We start from the raw sequence: 19,613 nt of genomic DNA on the forward strand, positions 1-19,613 counted from the left end.
AATCAAACTCAAATGTCTGGAACAAGAAAGCATTGTTCTGAACCCTGATACTGATATGAAGCAACCTGGGTCTTTCGATCATGGCAGAGTAATAATAAATAGAAAGGTTAATATGGGGTGCAATAATTTCTGATTGAAAACTGTAAATACCATTGATCTAGACTGCATAGATGTCCCAGACCTTGGAAAAATTATGTGCCTGAAATAAAACTCCTAGAATAAGCCATCTAGCATAGCCATTTGCATTATAGTGATGGCATTTTAGATTTTTCTTCCTCTCCCTTTCCTGACTTAAAATAGTTCATGCGGTAGAAAATAGTGAGGGAGAAGCATTAAAATAATGCCCCCATCCCTACCAATTTAACACTAAGGAGTAAAAAAAGAAAAGACTGCCAGGCATCTCTTCAATACTTTCAAAATCATTTTCCCTTAGTACAGTAAAATGTTGAGTTTTGCTTTTTCCTCTTCCCTCCTGATCTCTTTTAATTTTTGTGCATGTTTTTCTGCCTATATGGGTTTTTTTTTTGGGGGGGAGGATATAATCATTTTAACCCATTCTGGCATCCCATTTTGGGGGAGAGGTGTCTGGATAAAAATGAGCTGAATAAAAATGATATGACTGTTACTGTTGTTGACAAAAAACCTTGGCAAACATACAAAGCAAAACTCCCCTTTTCCTGTTTTCACAAGTACATTATACCCCCCCCCCCAATCTATGGGGGATAAATTCTGAACTTACCATGGAAACAGGAAACTATGAATATTAAATATAAACAGTATTAAAGATTCCACAGTTAAAATCCATTAAAACATAATCAAAGTTAAAGTTTGTGTATAATGTATAATGATAATCATAGTTGCCATATGCCATTATGTAGTATGAAATCAGTGCAACATATGCACATATACTTCTGAGGGACAGTTGTGTTGGACCATTAGGAAGAAAACCATTTTTCTGAGAACTGGCCAAAATGAAGTGTTAACAAGCTTTGGAATTCTACAGAACCTTTCTTGTTACTGAATGATAAATATAAGAACCTGGTGGGGAAGGAGAGCAAGAAAAATGTGTGTGATATGTCAGGGCATAAGGTGCAAAGGAAGGAGGCCAGTACTGGCAGAAGATGAGACAAGAAAGGAACCAAGTAGAATCATAGAATCATAGAATAATAGAGTTGGAAGAGGTCATGTGGGCCATCTAGTCCAACTCCTTGCCATGCATTAAAAGCACAAAGTATCCCTTAAGTGGGCAAGTAAGGAAGGAGGACAAAATGTTGGGTTGTTGTAGGTTTTTCCGGGCTATATGGCCATGTTCTGGAGGCAACCGTGTGTCTTGGAACAGTTTCTCCCCATAGAGATGTTAAATGTATTGTCGAAGGCTTTCATGGCCGGAATCCATGGGTTGTTGTAGGTTTTTCCGGGCTTGCCTCCAGAACATGGCCATATAGCCCGGAAAAACCTACAACAACCCATGGATTCCGACCATGAAAGCCTTCGACAATACATAGGACAAAATGTTATTGGGTTGGGGAATGAATGGAAAGGTGGGATGAGGCCACAGTGGCATAATGAAGAGGAAGAGAGGTGTGGAGGAGCCCCAGAATTCATTGTTCCTGGCACATTCATTCTGGGTTACTGAGATAATGTCAGAAAGGTGGTTTGGATGCTTAAAAACACATTTCAGTGCCAAATGTTATTATCCGTAATTACGCCACGTAATAATAGCAGTGACAATTAAATAATATGCCTTCTGAGTGCTATTTATCTGAAAACTAACTTATGTTCTCAAGAACAGAACAGAGGACCAATTAACTCTCAAACGATGCAGAAATCCTCCCATATTTGACGTAAAGTCATTTTCTTTTTCAAAAGTCAATTAAAATGGTAACTCTATATTTCTTCACCAGAAGTAAACACCACTAAACCTTAGTTATTAGTATAACTTTATTTGTACCCCGCTAGCATCTCCCGGAGGAGATGCTAGTCTACATATGATTCTGGAAGACATTGTGATTCGGACACTGATTCTTGTACTGAAGTTAAGGGAGAATCTCTTGCACCTAAATATACAGTATGTGCAGTGCTGTAAACATATATGCATATATGTGCAGTGCCATAATTATCAGATGTCTCCACAACAATAAATTATAAGACTCCGAAAATGTCAGCAAAATTGCCAATGACTTAATGGCTAAACACACTGCAAGATGGCAGCAGGTTAGCTGCTTGAAGGACAAAATAGGCAAAAGAGTGAATTTGTATTTTGCAAGGGTTCAAGATTTGGATTTTTAATTGATGAAAATTGGGAACCAGACAAGCAAATGATATGAATAGGCACTTGGTGGTGTTTGGATTTTGGGTAAAACTCACTCAACTAAGCAATATGACAACAATAATTATGGGCACAGAAATATAAGTATTGACATGTATGTTGTATAAGCAACATTCCAGTGTCATATGGCCATCAATTCTTCCCCCCACCCAAGGCTCAAACAAAATATATATTCCAATACCCTACAAAAACAAAATAGTAAGTTCTGCCTGTGTTACATACAAATTTGCACATACATTTTTAAGATTGGGTATTTAAAGCCAGCCTTCTTCTGTTCAGGTTTGCCTGAATGGTTCCCTGCACTTCTCTTGGATATTTTAAGGCGTTTTGAAAGCTTTGGCTTTCTAGCTCCACATATTTTCAAAACACGTTTAACCCTCCAGAGAGTCTTTCTGACTTCTTATAGCATAGACATTTTGCTCTCTGTTAAAGGGTTAGGCGAACTAAAGAAATGGTTTCCTTTATACTCGCTCTCTTAAAAGAATCAACGTTTTTCAGAAAGTCATTTCAGGAATTGTTCAGTGTTGCCTTTTTACTTTCATGAAGGAGGCTACAAAATAATAGAAGAGGTTTATGTCTAAAACCAGCACAAGCTGGCTAACACAGAAGACAAACAATGTATTTTATTCTCAACCCTCCTGATAGCACTACCCCCCTCCCCCCCGATCAAAGAAATGATTATAGTATTGTACTCCATCTCTGTGTAATGCACAATGGAAGGAGATAATATGCTTTTAATGATTTCTTGATGTTTATTTTTAGTTTGCAAAATTGGGGGGCAGGGAAGGTGACAGAAAGTGCTAGTTACAGCTTCTATAGCTCCACACTATCCTTGCTTCTTTTTTCTTTTGAGAACTCTATTCAAGACTGTATTGCCTTTGGGGGAGGAATGCACATGAAAACTACCATTTCAGGCAAGCCCTATACACAGCAAAAACAAAACAAACATCTAAACAAATGAGCGAACAAGTGCTATACCCAATGTTCTAAACTGTCACAATGGCTCACCTACAAACACTCACACAATTTTTCTCGTTCTGTGTACCATATATACTCTTTTGTTTCTCATGGACAATGTCCCAATTCAAATCCTCCTTCAACACTTACACCATAACACTTTCTTAGACTGAGAAAGAAGCCCTCTTGTCTCCAAATGATTAGAATGTGACTTGGGAGCAAAGTCACTGAATACACCACATGTCTCTTGGAGAACTCCTAGAGAAATGGAGAAGTCAAAACAGATTGCTATCACCATCTTCAAAAAGAAAGAAATAAATAAAAAGAGGACACAAATAATTACAGCCAACTTCACATCAATACCAAGACAATATGTCCATAACATATTAGAGAACTGGTCCAAAACTAATAAAATGAATTTGAACAGAAAAAAGTAAGGTACCACACTTAAGCTGAAAAAAAAACACCAGATATCCACAGATACAGGATGGGCAACACCTGTCTTGATAACAGTACATATGAACAAGATCTAGGAATCTTAGTAGATTGCAGTCTAACTTGAGTCAACAGTGTGATGTGACTGCTAAAAAAGCCATTGAGACTACACTTCATCAATAGTTGTCTAGTACTTAATCAGTGTTTCTCAGCCTTCCTGATACCCTGACCCCATAATACAGTTCCTCATGTTGTGGTAACCCCCAACCGTAACATTATTTTCGTTGCTACTTCATAACTGTAATGTTGCTACTGTTATGAATCGAAATGCAAATATCTGATGTGCAGGATATATTTTCATTCACTGGAATTTGGCACAAATGCCCGATATGCCCAAATTTGAATTGGGCCAAACTTCCAACACAGAACCCCCATGATCAACATAAAATACCGTGTTTTCTGATGGTCTTTGGCGACCTCTCTGACACCCCCTCGTAACTCTCTGAGGGGTCCCAACTCTCAGGTTGAGAAACACTGGTCTAGATCAAGGGAGGTAATAGTATCATTTTATTCTGGTTTGCCAAGACCACACTTAGTTTGGTGAGACCATGTCTAGTTCTGGGCACCACAATTCAAGAAGGATAAGGACAAGGCAAAATGTATCCAGACCAAAATGATCAAAGGAATGACTTAAGGAACTGGGTGTGCTTAGTCTGGAGAAAAGAAAGTTAAAAGGTGACATGATATCCATGTTTAAATGTTTGAAAGGATGTTATATTGAAGAAGATGCAAACTTATTTTTTATTGGTCAAGAAACTAGGGGAAGGTGTGATATTCTCCCCAAACCACAGGCTACACTTGCCTTATAGAGAGAACCTATAGCACATAGGAAGATGTAGAAAAATTACACCTGTTTATAATAGTGAAGAAAGCTGCATCTCAGAAGGCAATTTGGGGTTTGGGTTTTTCTAACATGCCTTGATGCTGCCTGTGTTATGTGAACTAATTAAAAATTGTTTGAAGGATAGTTGCCATTTCCTAATCCCTTCAATTCCAGGATGCCTAATTGTTCTGTTATGGAAATTATGTACATTAATTTAGAGCAGAAACAGATTAAAAAGTGTAGCACATCAAGAAAGTTTTATTTGACATGTACTCTTCAGGGCTGCAGCCCATGTCTCAGGCACATGAAGTGAACGGAGTTCTGAATTCAGTTGTTAGTCCCAGATAGAGCGAACAAATTAGCACTACTGTAAATCCCATTGATTGAATAGGTTTATTCCTGCTGAAACTTGCAATTAGATTTAGGCCACTTGCAAAAATTGGGGCTACAACATGTGGAGAAAGAAGAAAAGGAAATTCAAAAGTTTACATAATTACCTGGACAGTTAGTGTTACCATTAGTCATTATACTCATAGACAAATGAGTTTAATAGGAGATATAGTGATAAGGAAGTCTTTGCTTCATTTAAAAGATAAAGCTACCCATTCACCTCCTTCAGATAAATTTGGATGCTTTCTGTCTCTGTAGTGCACAAAATATTGGAAAGGAAAGCTTGAAACCTACTTGAAAATTTTGTCATTCTAGAGAAGAGTCTCTTTCTCCATCTCTCTTTATATACTCGTGTCTTTCTTGTTTTTCTTTCTTGTTTTTATGTTTATTACTTTTCTTGTGATGACAGAGATTGTTGGCGAGAGATGTGGCTGTATGGCCTAAAAAGAAAGCTTTTGAAGTTTAGTCATGGTTAACAGTAAATAGATGAGTTCATAATTGGCAAAAGAACAGGCTGTCAATTCCATCTGCAACTATGCAGGAATAAATCACATTAATATCAATGGAGTTTCAAAGGATTTACTGAGATTTTGATCCATACTTTAAAATGAGAATGTAGTTCCTTTTCTGACTTATCCTTGGGAACATTTCTGATTGTTCATTCATATCATAATAATTCCTCCACTTTTACAGCATTTACTTCCTCTCACGACTCTACCAGTACAGTGTTCCCTCACTACTTCACAGTTTGCTTTTAGCGGACTCGCTGTTTCACGGATTTTTGAGACCAGGAACCCTAGAAGTGTGGCAGCCTGAGGTGCGGCAGGGAAGGCCTGCCTCCCTGGCCTGCTGCTGCCTGCATGGCTCTGGAGGCTCTGCAGGGGTCTGTGGAGGCCACGGAGGCAGAAAGGAACACTTGGGATGGGCCAGGAGGCAGGCAAGGAAGTGTGGGTAAGAAAATAATATATAAAATAATGTATAAATATTAAAATTAATATGGCGTCCCTACTTCATGAATTTTCACTTATTGTGGGGGGTCCTGGAATGGAACCCCTGCTATAATTGAGGAAGAAACTTTGTAATTCCCAGAAGGCCAGACTTCTATCCCAAATAAAATGAGGATTCTTAACCTTATAACAAAAGCTTTAAAACCTCTTGCCCCAATTCTTAGCTACATGCTACAGTTTAAGCCACAGGTAGAGAAGCTCAGACATGGAATTGGATGCCCAATCTCATTTTCTGAGAATCCCCTAAGATAATATCTCCTTCCTCTTTATTTTCTTTTCTTCCCTTTCTAGCATTTGTGTATCACCACTCGACCCAGCTGGGCTCCTAAGGTCATATACTGCAAGTTGCTTCTGGTGTGAGAGAATTGGCCGTCTGCAAGGCAATGTTTTAAAGATAAGCATTGCATCTACTGAAAACATAAAATGCTTAAACAGAAACCACTGAAAACAGACTAGGGTTGTGTCTACGCTGGCTTCTTAATCTGGGATCTCCTCAATATGGGAGTGAACTTTACAGTATTAGAATAAAAAGAAGAGTACCATATATACTCATGAATAGGTTGACCTCATGTATAAGTTGAGGACAGGTTTTGGGAATAGAATTATGGGTTTCGATAAGACCTGTAGATTAATCAAGGGTAATTCTGTGGAGAGAGGAAAGTACCAATGCCATCTCAGGGGGCCAGCTGCCTCTGGATACTGCTACCATTTTCCCACCTAGCATTTAGTAAGGCCAGAAATTGTACATGGCAGAAAGAAAACATGGTGCTTCTTTTACGTTCCTGGAAAAGACTAAGTTCTTGCATTTTACCACACTAAGAGAAGAGAATTATTTTTGATAATAGTGAAGGTACAATACTCATATTGATCTATGGATAAATTGACCTGGGTTTTGGGGTTTGATTTTTTTTACTAAAATGTCTAGATTTATACATGAGTATATAGGGCAGGTTAATAGCATACCAGTCACAATGTCATCCCTGCTCCTCCAGAGCTAAAATACAACAGAGAATAGATGCAATGCTTATCTTTAAAACATTGCCTCCGAAACAGAGCTTTATAGGTCAATAGACGTTAAACAACATCTTTTTTTAAGACGGTGAGATAGTCAAAATAGTATTGGTTTTGCTGAGATCGTATCTTCCACTAGAACTGGAGAATGCCAAACAAATAAATTCAACTCTGTTGTTCTTGCTCTTGGCGACATTTTATGCTGACACATATTGGCTCAACCACACATCACGGCTCAGTCTCACCTGGTACATTTTTATGCACAGCTCCATGCCGTATGGATTAACAACTTGGAGAAGCATTGCATGTGAAGGAAGCTGCAGTGCTGTTATAGAAAAAATGAGGAAGGGAGATAATACAACAGCAGGAGCAACAGCTTTCCAAAACTCTATATTTGATTTGAAATTGTCAAGTGCATGTAGGGCAGTTTGAAGGTGTGACTACAGATGGCTTTGTGTGAAACTAGAACTGTCCTTCATGACTTGTGTAAGAGAGAGAATGGCCTAATTAATACCAATTTCTAAGGTATAATCTTTCTGTGAAAATTTTGACCCCCAAATACTACACACTTATTTAAAAATGAAACAAAAACATGTTTCATTTGCACTTTACTGCATTTTTTTTAAAAAAATGCAAGAGTGTTTCAATCCACTAACTGATAATTCACAGTATTTTGATTCATTACAATTGTCATCAGTATTTACGTTGCATGGCTAACACTCTTGGGGTACTCAGGTTCTCAGAACCCAGTTCACCTACTCCAGTTTTCATGGGGGAGAATATCAGGGCAAAAGCGCTGTTCCAAATAGAATTACTGAGTGTTGGCAGTTTGCTGTTCCTTATATCTGCAGTCTGCTTTAGAGCGGCTGGTGTAGATCCTGGTCTGCAGCATGTTGGCCTGACCTTGTAGTTTCCATCCTCATCCTCTTCTCAAAATTTATCAAATTGTGAATGGCACCAGAGCTCAGAGGGGAGAAAGTACAGAACATGTGGGAACAATGAGCTAGTTAAGGAATCATTAGTTCAGGACCCGTTACAAGATTGATGGTTTATGGCTTTTCCTACATACCTCAACCTAAATGGTTGAAACCACAGGACAATTTTCTTTCTTTTCTATTTTGAAGCTTAAGTGGGCTGCGCTGCACCCCTCTTAGCAAAAAGTATGACACAAGTGTGCCTTCCTTCTTCAGCTCAGAATAGGGGATTGACCCATTCTTCTTCAGATTCTTGATTCCACCTCTATTTATCTTTCTCACCATAACTACTGCATTTCCACATCTAGCCTCTCTTCTAGCCTTTATCTCCCAGTCTCCCTCAGCTCCTGGATAAACTCCCCATCCCCTTTTTTGTTTTTGTTTTTCCCTTGGAAGATGCCTGTGCATGAATTTTTTTTAATGTGTGGAGGTCAGTGCACACTGATCAACACACAGTCTTCACAGAGTGAGGTTCCTCGGGTGGCATAGTTTAACAAGATGACAGTGGCTTCTCAATCTGTTGCTGCCTTCTTCCCCCTTCACAGCCGTTGTAACATGTACCATGTTATCCTCCGCCTGCTCTGCCATTGGGGTCTTTGGGTCTTCAGACTGTACTTGGTCTGGAACCTCCCCCGCGGCCACTCCTGGGAGTGCACAACAGCCTGCGGAAACTATTGCGGTATTTCCCTTCTAACCTCCACTGGGAAAATCCTTGCAAGAATCCTTGCAAACTGCCTTCTACCCCTCTCAGAAGACACCCACCCAGAATCCCAGAATGGCTTCCGCCCCTCCAGAGGAACAGGTCTTCACTTTACAACAGCTCCAAGAAAATTGCAGGGAACAAAATCAGCCACTGTACATGGCATTCATTGACTTTGCAAAGGCATTCGACTCAGTGAGTTGCAGCGCTCTCTGGACCATCCTCCAGAAAATCGGGTGCCCTAACAAATTTGTTAACATCCTGTGACTCCTCCATGATGACATGATGGCAACAGTCTTGGACAGCAGTGGCTTCCAAAGTGACCCATTTAAGGTGGATTCAGGTGTCAAACAGAGATGTGTTATTGCCCCAATTTTATTCTCCATCTTCATCACTATGATACTTCATCTTGTTGATGGGAAGCTTCCCACCAGAGTGGAAATCATCTATCGGACAGATGGTAAGCTATTTAACCTCAGGAGACTGAAAGCCAAAACCAAGGTTACAACAACCTCTGTTAGAGAAATCCAGTATGCTGATGACAACATCATCTGTGCACATTCAGAAGAAGACCTGCAAGCCACTCTAAACACCTTCCAGAAGCATACGAGAAGCTCGGCCTGTCATTGAACAATCAAAGAAAACCAAAGTGCTCTTCCAGCAGTCACCAGCCAATCCCTCTGCAATGCCAGAGATACAGCTTAATGGCGTAACGTTAGAAAATGTTGACCATTTTCACTACCTTGGCAGCCACCTCTCCACAAAAGTCAACGTCGACACCGAAATACAACATTGCCTGAGCTCTGTGAGTGCAGCATTTTTCTGAATGAAGCAGAGAGTGTTTGTGCACCGGGACATCTGTAGGGATACCAAGGTGCTTGTTTATAAAGCTATTGTCCTCCCAACCTTGCTGTATGCCTGCGAAACGTGGACTGTACAGACATTACATGCAACTCCTGGAACGATTCCATCAGTGCTGCCTCTGGAAAATCCTGCAAATCTCTTGGGAAGACAAGCAGACAAATGTCAGCGTGCTGGAAGAAGCAAAGACCACCAGCATTGAAGCGATGGTCCTCCGCCATCAATTCTGCTAGACCAGCCATGTTGTCCGGATGCCTGACCACTGTCTCCCAAAGCAGTTGCTCTTCTCTGAACTCAAGAATGGAAAACGGAATGCTGGTGGGCAGGAAAAGAGATTTAAAGATGGGCTCAAAGCCAACCTTAAAAACTCTGGCGTAGACACTGAGAACTGGGAAGCCCTGGCCCTTGAGCGCTCCAGCTGGAGGTCAGTTGTGACCAGCAGTGCTGCAGAATTTGAAGAGGCACGAATGGAGGGCGAAAGAGAGAAATGTGCCAAGAGGAAGGCGCATCAAGCAAACCCCGACCGGGACCGCCTTCCACCTGGAAACCAATGCCCTCACTCTGGGAGACAATGCAGATCAAGAATAGGGCTCATAGTTACCTACAGACCCACCCTGGAGGATTATCCTACTCAGACAACGAGGGATCGCCTAAGTAAGTAAGCCTCCATCCCCTGCTCCATGTTTTTATCTCTCTCTCTCCCCCCCCCCCTTTCCTGTATCTAAAATACCTGGTCAAACATATTTTCCTTTTCTTCTTTTTTATCTCTTTCTTCCTCCTACATCTACTGTAGTCCCCTTCCATCTCCTTCACACCCTTCCTTCTTCTACACCCACTTCTCCTAGCTATATTAATTATCTTCTTTTTCCTTCTATCTTTTCAAACTGTTTTCACTTGCTCTTACATTAAGAAAAGCTTGAGATGATGGTACGTGGATTGAGCGGGAAGGGTTGGGGTTAACGGGGAGAGGAAAGGAAAGAAAATGAAGTGTGACCAATGAGGGGCACTGGATAAGAGCAGGGTTTGGAAAATGTTCTCTTTTACTTGAGAAAGTTTCTTTGTACTATGCCTGTAATTAAAATTGGTGCTTGCAAAACCGTTAAAAAAAAGAGCTGGAAAAACACGACTAAACACTCGGCTTTCTTGATGGCTACACCCAGGCTGTGAAACTACCTTTCAAGGGAATCAAAGTTGACTCTCCCATGTTGTCTTTTGCTGGTGTTCAAAGGCCTTTACATTGAGATAAGTTTTGGGCAACTGATTGACTTCTGAGGAAAGGATTTTGTACTTTATCTTTCTATCTAATGTACTTTAATTTTATTTAAAAATATTTCAATTTGGTGTTTGTTTGTAAAAAAATTCAGTGTAGTGGTTATTTTGGCATGATAATCTGCATTTAAATATAGCTCACTGTGTTTTTACTATTAGCTATTATTTGATCATGTTGTGAGCAGCTTTGGGTCTCAGTATTAACAGAAAAGCAAGATTTAAAATGAATAATGTAAACAAAAACTGTCATAAAGAACATGGGGGAAGAAGTTGATTTGAAATTTATTTGAAATATTGTTATTAACCAGCTTTGTCAAACCGGAAGGAGCCTAGCATACTTTTTTCCCCTTGTTTCATAATCCCTTGTCCTGTTCTCTTTAGCTGACCTCCTTTCATGCGTTGACCCTGGAGCTCAGCTGTACACATCAAATTGTGCTAAAACTGAAAATGAGTTCACACAATTAAGTAAAATTCACATAATCACATAATTATTACAAGCCCTTCCAAAGTTCCCAAGATAGAGTAATGCTAGCTTCTTGGGAATAGTGAAAGATGACTTGGAAATTCTCATAAACATCTAGTTGGGCACCATGGGAAATAGAATGCCAAATTAGACCCCTGTAGGCCAAAGCATCAAGACATCTCCTACATTCTTATGCTAAAGGATAAATTGTATATAAGGATAAAGAATTCAGAATAGAATGTGTGGATAAGTAATCTTTTAATACAGAGTAAGACCACTAGACCATTGTTCTCTAAATTTGAGTCTAAGACTAAGAGTTCAGCAACAAGCACACACCAGTGGATATTCATCTGATTTCTTCACAATTCTGATCTAACCTGCATGGTGGCAACTGTTCATTGTTTCAGATGGGGTCAGGTATTGAACTAGAACCTTTAGAATGCAAAGATGGATAATAGTTTCAATATTTTTTTTGATGAGATACTGTAGATGAAGTAGCATGTAAAACTTTTATTCAGCAAGTGTTATCAATACATTTAAAATGTATCAGGTTGTTATGCTGTGAAATGAGAACTAGAGTTTCTGTCCATGAGAACAAATAATCATAATTTGTTCCAGTCACTCTCAATTTGTACATTAGCTTACTGAGTATTTGGGGTGACATTCAATAGTTGAGTAATTGAAAATCTTACTTATTAGTTCGTACAAGGTTTACATTTTCATTTATTTCATGATAAAATGAGCTGGACGCCACAAGATTATTATGTTGGCAGAGCAGCTGTTAATTCAACTGCATTTATTTTAATCCAGTGTTTAAACAAATGAGATATGGAAATAATTTCTTTTCTTTTTTAAAAAAAGCTCTTTATGGTCAGTGGTTTTGACAAATAGCTGTATGGATGGATTGTTTTAACCAGAGAAAGAGAGAGAGAGAGAGAGAAGGAGGAGGGGGTTGTAATGAGTTGATTGTACTAGGATTTCGAAGTACTGTATGCAGGAGGAAGCTTTTAGAGTTTAATGTTCTTCATCCAATTTTAATATATTCAGATGAGGTCTAACCTAATATCTGAATACATTAGTATTTGAAAATGTAGCTACTGGCAGAATGCATTTCCTGTATTGCATTTATAGTTCTTTATTTTAGAAAAATGCAACCAAGTGTGTAGTATAATTTAGAATACAGCAATTTGTGAAAATGTTTTGTTCTGTTTTTGTGTTGGCTTGCTTTTCATCAAGCATGAGATTCACAGTCATTTTCCCTCCCTCCCTCTCTCCCTCCAGGATTTCGTCATGGGTTCTTCAAAATCTAGGAAGAGGTGCTCTCAGCCCAGCCACATAATGTTCTCTTAGCACCAGACAGCTGGCATAAGTGACTCAGACTGGGTTTCTGATCCAGCAGAAGTGTGGGTGACCCATTGACCCATTCGCCGAGGCAATGGACACCCACATGGACTTGCTGACAGAGCTCCAGCTGTTGGATAAGGTGCCCACACTGGAACGGCTCCGAGCAGCTCAGAAGCGCAGAGCTCAGCAGCTGAAGAAGTGGGCGCAATATGAAAAGGAGATGCAGCACAAGAAGAGAAAACATGAGAAGAAGAGGAACCTTGTCAACCGCAAGAAGGTTTCTTTTGAAGCCAGTGTTGCATTATTGGAAGCATCCCTACGGAATGACATTGAGGAGGGTAAGAAGCTGAAAGTTCTGCTATAATATATGATGCACCTTCCTTCTGTGTTTCGGCCATAATTGGCTGGAGCATTTAAAAAGATTTGGAGCTTGAAATCCCAAGCAGCATGTTTTTATAGTTTTGAATAAATGTGTGCTGTGAAGTTCTTTTGAAGTGATATTTTTAGATTATTGTGGATCCCACAGCCTTTCCTTCCACAGATATTTATAGTGGGCTTTGTTAGGCTGTTATCTATATTTCGGTATTACTTCTACTGTTTGACAGATGATAGTGGGTTTTTCAATAATCATGTATTTCAATTGCAGTTGTAATTTTTAGAGAGACAGTGGCAAAGCTTGGGATGGTTTTTATGTGCTTTGACTGGTATGCCAACTGCGAAAGGCAAATCTGTTCACAACCCCACATGTACTGTTGTCATCAAAGTTAGATTGCCTTCATGGGGCTGCTTGCAACATCTCTGGAAATTTCAGCTGATGTTTCAAGGTCTATCTGCATGAATGTTGTTATGGATGGGACAGTTTTATTTGGATGTTGATGATGGTAATACAGTTGCCATTTATGACATACTTATGGGAGTGGGATGTAATAGGACCCAGAAAGATGCAAATAATGATCCTTTCCTGAAATTAGCTTGAACAAAGAGATTACAAATAAAGAATACAAAGAGAAATAGCTTAATTGAATTGTACTCACAAATACCATTCTATTCGCTATGAACAACAACAGTGATTTCTTGGCATGCTACATATGTTAATATAATTCTCACTGCTGCACATATAACAAAAGGAATTTTCTTAGAGTTTTGAATCCATGGAAACGAGCCTTTGATTATCAGATTAATTGCTTTCACACATGAACAAAGATCTGAAAGACCTGTATCTCATCACCCATCCCTTTGAAAATTTAGGACAAGAAACATTATTTGCAACATTCTGGATCCCATTACACTTTATCACACTTACATTTATACCTGAGTCTTCAACCTCACATGGTTCTATATCTGAAGCAGTGGGTTTATATGTCTTGCGCCCGGTCTTGAGCTATGAGGACAACAAGTTACAAACAGATATTCATGCTAAAAATGACATATCTAGTACTTCCACCTTTCACGACTTTGATTTTCTTTAGTTACCTGGTCTCAGGAAAATATTAGGAATGAAAACTCTTGTGGTCTCTTCCAACTCTATGATTCCAAGATAGACATTTTGAATTCAAAATGTAGATCAACTTGCGGTTTGTAAAAAAGTTTTTTCATTGATTCCCATAATAATTTGTTACATATTTATTAACATTAGTGGCTGGTGGTCCCTGTGTCAGCGAGAAAATATTGTGAATCTGCTTTGAGGTTTTAAGAGCTTTAAATGAGCTATCCAAGGTGCTGAATTTATTAAGGAAGTAGCTCTTTTAAATCGCAAAGAATTCACAACTTCACTAACATCAAAGCTACCACCTGTCAGTGTTGGATAAAGTCTAATTGTCACATTTCTTAGAGTGCAGCATTAAAATGACTAAATGCATTCACTTTGCATAATAATATAATGGAGTTTATAAAGAATGTTCCCTTTTATGATTTTTCTGTTCAATTGAAATAGATTTCTGATTGGTTTTGTCTGAACATGATGTGGATGTAGTTCAAATTAGAACAGAAATTACAGCTGGTTCCATTAGAAGCATTAGTATGGCTTGAAAGGAAATACCATAGATCTGAATTATACAACAAATTGTTTAGAAGCTGAAAGCAGGATTAGCCCAGATATTTCTCGACTTGCTTTAGTCATTAAGCATAAATTGTTCAAGTAGGACAGGACACTATATGGTGTAATCTGATCTCAAGATGAAAAGATTAGATTGTTGGAAGAAAGATGATATCATCTAAATGACGTAGTAAACAGAATGAGGAAGAGAAAATCCATTTATTTTTACTGCTTCTATTTTTGATTTTTTTTAAAGGTAGCAATTGTTTGTAAGCAGTAGTAAAGGAAGTAAAATTGAGCTGAGTAGCTATCCACATGTGACATTTGAAAGCATTTAAATCTTTCTTGATTTGGATCTCAAATAACAAGGAACAAATAGATTAAAATGGAGATAGAACTATAATAGGTATATCCACCAATGCATACAAATTCACTTGGAAACAGTAGATTTTAAGAACTTTCTTTATACTTCTTTATATGATGCTATTTAAAGGATATAGACTTGAAGATTTCTAAGTTACATTTCCAGAAATAAATATATTCATAAAATACTGGTTTAAGGGTATCTCTGCACTGTAGAATTAATGCAGTTTGACACTATGGTACTTTAGGTGGTGTCAAATTGTATTAGTTCTTACAATGTGGATTCAGACTAAGCTATATACCTGCATCTTAGCACATTGCCTTGGGTTTGTTTTTTATTTTAGAGTTGGAAGACTTGCATATAAACTGAAAACAATGCCAAAATCCCACATTTTGGGGTATGAACATTTCATAGACAGAAATGTGTGCATTATGGAATATTAAGTGTTAAGGAGTGGTTTTCAGGTTCCTTCCTCTGAAATATAGCCCCTAGCACCTGATAGTCATTGACTGTCTCTGATCCAGCCATTATCCAGAACACCCCCAGCCTAGCTTCCATGCTCAGATGGGATCTGGTGACTTTAGGGCAGGGGTTCTCATAGTTTTTCAGCTCTTGAGTCCTTTTTGAAGCAAATGTTTCTCATGGAATCCTAATAAATGTTTATATATTATATTTTATATTATATATAATGTATGTGTATACATATACATGCATACATACATGCTCGTACATACAGTGTGTGTTGTCTGTGTGTATAACTATATAAATAAAAATGTAATGTTCATTTGTGGGATTAACATAACTCAAAAACCACTGGACGAATTGCCACCAAATTTGGTTACAAGACACTTACTAACCCAAGGAGTGACCATCACTCAAAAAACTGATTTTGTCATTTGGGAGTTGTAGTTGCTGGGATTTATAGTTCACCTACAATCAAAGAGCATTCTGAACTCCAACAATGATGAAATTGAACCAAATGGGGCATACAGGACTCCCATGACCAACAGAAAACACTAGAAGGGTTTGGTGGACATTGACCTTGAGTTTGGGAGTTGTAGTTCACAAACATCCAGAGAGCACTGTGGACTCAAACAATGATGGATCTGGACCAAACTTGGCACGAATATCTGGTTGCTGTAGGTTTTTTCGTTGTAGGATTTTTCATTGTTGTAGGTCCTCACAACCTCACAACCTCTGAGGATGCTTGCCATAGATGCAAGCAAAACATCAGGAGAGAATGCCTCTAGAACATGGCCAAATAACCCGAAAAAACCTACAACAACCCAGTGATTCCAGCCATGAAAGCCTTTGACAATACATTGGCACAAATACTCCATATGCCCAAATATGCACACAGATGGAGTTTAGGGGAAATAGACCTTGACATTTGAGAGTTGTAGTTACCATGATTTATAGTTCACTTACAATCAAAGAGCATTCCTCACCCCACCAACAACAGAATTGGGGCAAACTTCCCACACAGAACCCCCATGACCAACAGAAAATACTTAAGGCCATTCAGTCCAACTCCCTTCACCAGGGCAAGAAAACATAATCAAAGCCCTCCTGACAAAGAGCCATCCAGCCATAGATATAGATAGATAGATATGATTCACACACACACAGATAGTATCATAGATTTGAAAGGGACCTCTAAAGAAGGACAATTATATGTTGCATGTTCCAGAGTAGGCAAACCAGACATTCTCCACATCAACACTGACAAAGAAACAGCAAGAAATACTTTTTACTTACAAGCATAAAGAAATCACATATATTCGAAACCAACACTTTCTCATTACTTTATTTTCCAGATCTCCATCCAATAATTTGTTACGTGACCATAGATATATATGTGTATTCAAGAAGTATTAAAAATATTTATATATAGTCGGCATTTAGAAGGCTTGCTAGACAGTCTGTTTTGTGTGTGTGTGTGTGTGTGTGTGTGTGTGTGTGTGTGTGTGGAGTGCTGCTGAAACATTTACTGAGGGGTTCCGTTCTTCCCCCACCTCCTGCTCCAAGGGCATGCCAGGCACCAGGGCTGTCATTTCCTCAAAAGCAAAGCTTGGGGTGGGGCCCGAGCTTGGGCTTTGTGCCAGCAAAAATGGGTGCAGAGGCTGGTGGGTGAGCAGCTGAAAGGCTTTACAGTCACCATATTATTTCTCCACTGCATCTCCTACTGAGGGCACATGGGCTGGCTGCCTGCCTTCCTCACTAACCCTTCCTCCTCACCTTTAAACAGGTGGCAGCTGCAGAGACAGAGCATGTGTGAAGAAACCTGTTTCAAGGGGAGGAGGGCCTTTCATTACAGAGGAAAGGGAAATAAATGAAAATGTGATTGTCCTAACCTGTGATAAGAATTATTATAACCTACAAAACCATCATTCTTATATACCCATATTATCACTGATATGTGTTCTACCTGAATCTGGTTTATGTGGGTGTTTTTTTCTGATTTTGCTTAGAAGCCTAGAGATGAGAATGCCCCATGTAATGTGATCCAAAAAAAGATATGCACACCCACTCATGTAAAACATAGCTCATCTTTCCTCATGTGATGCAATCCAAAAAGAGAGAAAAGAAGATATATACCCCCACTCATCTAAAACACAGTCCTGTCCTCGTACCATTTGCTCATTGCTGCACTCTGGTGCCTTTTTGCAACCAGCTTAGAAAAATTCTCTAGTGCAGAAATGGACAAATTTGATGGGGTAGAAGTGATTTCCCCAACTGTCAGGGCAGATTTGCTGTTTGGAATGAGGCATTTGGATTCCTCAGACAGAAGGTTCTAGAGGCTTAAGGAACGGCAAGCTCCAGAATTCCATAAGATGCAGCCATGACAGTTAATCACAGTACTATAATTGTGTACTGTGAAAAGGTAGCTCATTTTGGAGATGTAGGGGATAGAAAAAGTTTGCTCCACAGTGTCTGGAGGAGCTGAGGCTCTGATCTGATTCTGTGATCTGAATCTATTACTGCACCATTAGCTTTTATGTAGGGACAAATGTTTTGCATATTAGGCAATTTAATTATTTATTTATATACTTTTTATCATTCCTTTATTCTCATAGAAAGAGTCAGTGCAGCCAACAATGAATATAAAACAATTCTAATTAAAAATAATACAAATACCTTTTCATTTTTCATTTTTTCATTTTTCACGGGGGTTTTTTTTTTGCATTTTTCTCTTTTCTGTTTTTCCTCTTTTCTTTTTTTCCTCTTTTGTTTTTATTTTCCCACCTGCCCCTCCCTTGATTTTCCCCCCAAACCCCAACCCATACCATTACCTAAACTCCTATTCCAACCCAAATCCGAACTCATCCCCACCCCTTTTTTGACCTTTTTCCTTTCAATGCTTACCCCTGAGAATCTTCAATAAAAATAGTTGAAAACGAGAAATAATAATACAAATACCTTAAAATCTAAATATAACATTTAAAAATAAATTAAGCAATTTATATTAATAAAAGCCATTAAACATAAAATATTTTAATGTATTTAAATCCTTATATGGACTTTCAAAACCCAACCACACCATTTTGAAAAGCCCAACCCTTGCCAATTGGCAAATGTCTGATGGTAGAGAAATGTTTTTATGCATAAAATGTTTTATGCTGGTGAAAGCGAATAGGAATGAGACCATCCTATTCTATCTAGGAGGGAGTTCCAGTGTCTGGGAGTAGCCACTGAGAAGGCCCTCTCCCTTGTTCCTACCAAATGAGCTTGAGAGGGTGGTGAGGCAGAGAGAAGGCCCTCTCTAGATGCTCATAAGAGTTCTTGTGGGCTTATAAAGGGAGTTTTGGTCCTTCAAATAACCTCGACCCAAGCCATAAAGAGCATTATACTATAGCTCAAAACCAGGACTTTGAATTGTGTCCAGAAATGAGCCGGCAGCCAGTGGACGACAGGGGAGTTTTGTGCTCCTTTTAGCCAATCCTAGTTAATAACCATCCAGCACTTGACGGTAGATCCTGTGCTGCAACAAAGATGGCTTACTCTTTGACCTAACATATGGCTGACTGCCACTTGGCTCCTTCTCTTTGTTGGAAGCCATTCTGTCATGCCATTATGTAAATGATGTAAAAGAACCAGCTTCTTGTCCTCTTTCTTCTTAATTGTTTTTGCAATGGTTTCAAGTCCTGTAGTCATAGCTAGGAAATGAAAATCTCATTGAGTGCTTTGGATGGAGTGGAGGATATTTATGCATTTCCACCAAAATAGAAAATGCATGGATGAGAAAAAAGAGGAGCAATTATCCCTGTTCTTTCTTGTATTGGTTAGTACAATATTTCTTAACAATACACAAGAAGACTATGACTAGACTTGCAAATAGCTATAATATAATTGTGTTTCTCAACCTTCCTGATGCTGCGACCCCTTAATACAGTTCTTCATGTTGTGGTGACCAACAATAAAATTATTTTTGTTACTACTTCATAACTGTAATTTTGCTACTGTTATGAATCGTAATGTAAATATCTGATATGTAGGATTTATTTTCATTCACTGGACCAAATTTGGTACAAATGCCTGATACACCCTAATGTGAATACTAGTGGGATTGTCATTTGGGAATTGTAGTTGC

At 38.8% G+C, this 19,613-nt stretch overlaps 1 protein-coding gene across 2 annotated transcripts in view; it reads left to right on the plus strand.

The window, feature by feature from the left end:
- PPP1R16B (protein phosphatase 1 regulatory subunit 16B) overlaps window positions 1-19,613 on the plus strand; it is a 135,726-nt gene that overhangs the window by 48,627 nt on the left and 67,486 nt on the right. For both annotated transcript variants that reach the window (XM_060772236.2, XM_060772237.2), the window contains exon 2: window positions 12,561-12,961. In XM_060772236.2, coding sequence (XP_060628219.1) covers window positions 12,715-12,961 — 247 coding nt within the window. In that variant the 5' untranslated portion in view covers window positions 12,561-12,714. The remainder of the gene's footprint in view (window positions 1-12,560; window positions 12,962-19,613) is intronic.

This window comes from Anolis sagrei, chromosome 4 (genome assembly GCF_037176765.1).
Source record: "Anolis sagrei isolate rAnoSag1 chromosome 4, rAnoSag1.mat, whole genome shotgun sequence".
Lineage (NCBI taxonomy): Eukaryota > Metazoa > Chordata > Lepidosauria > Squamata > Dactyloidae > Anolis > Anolis sagrei.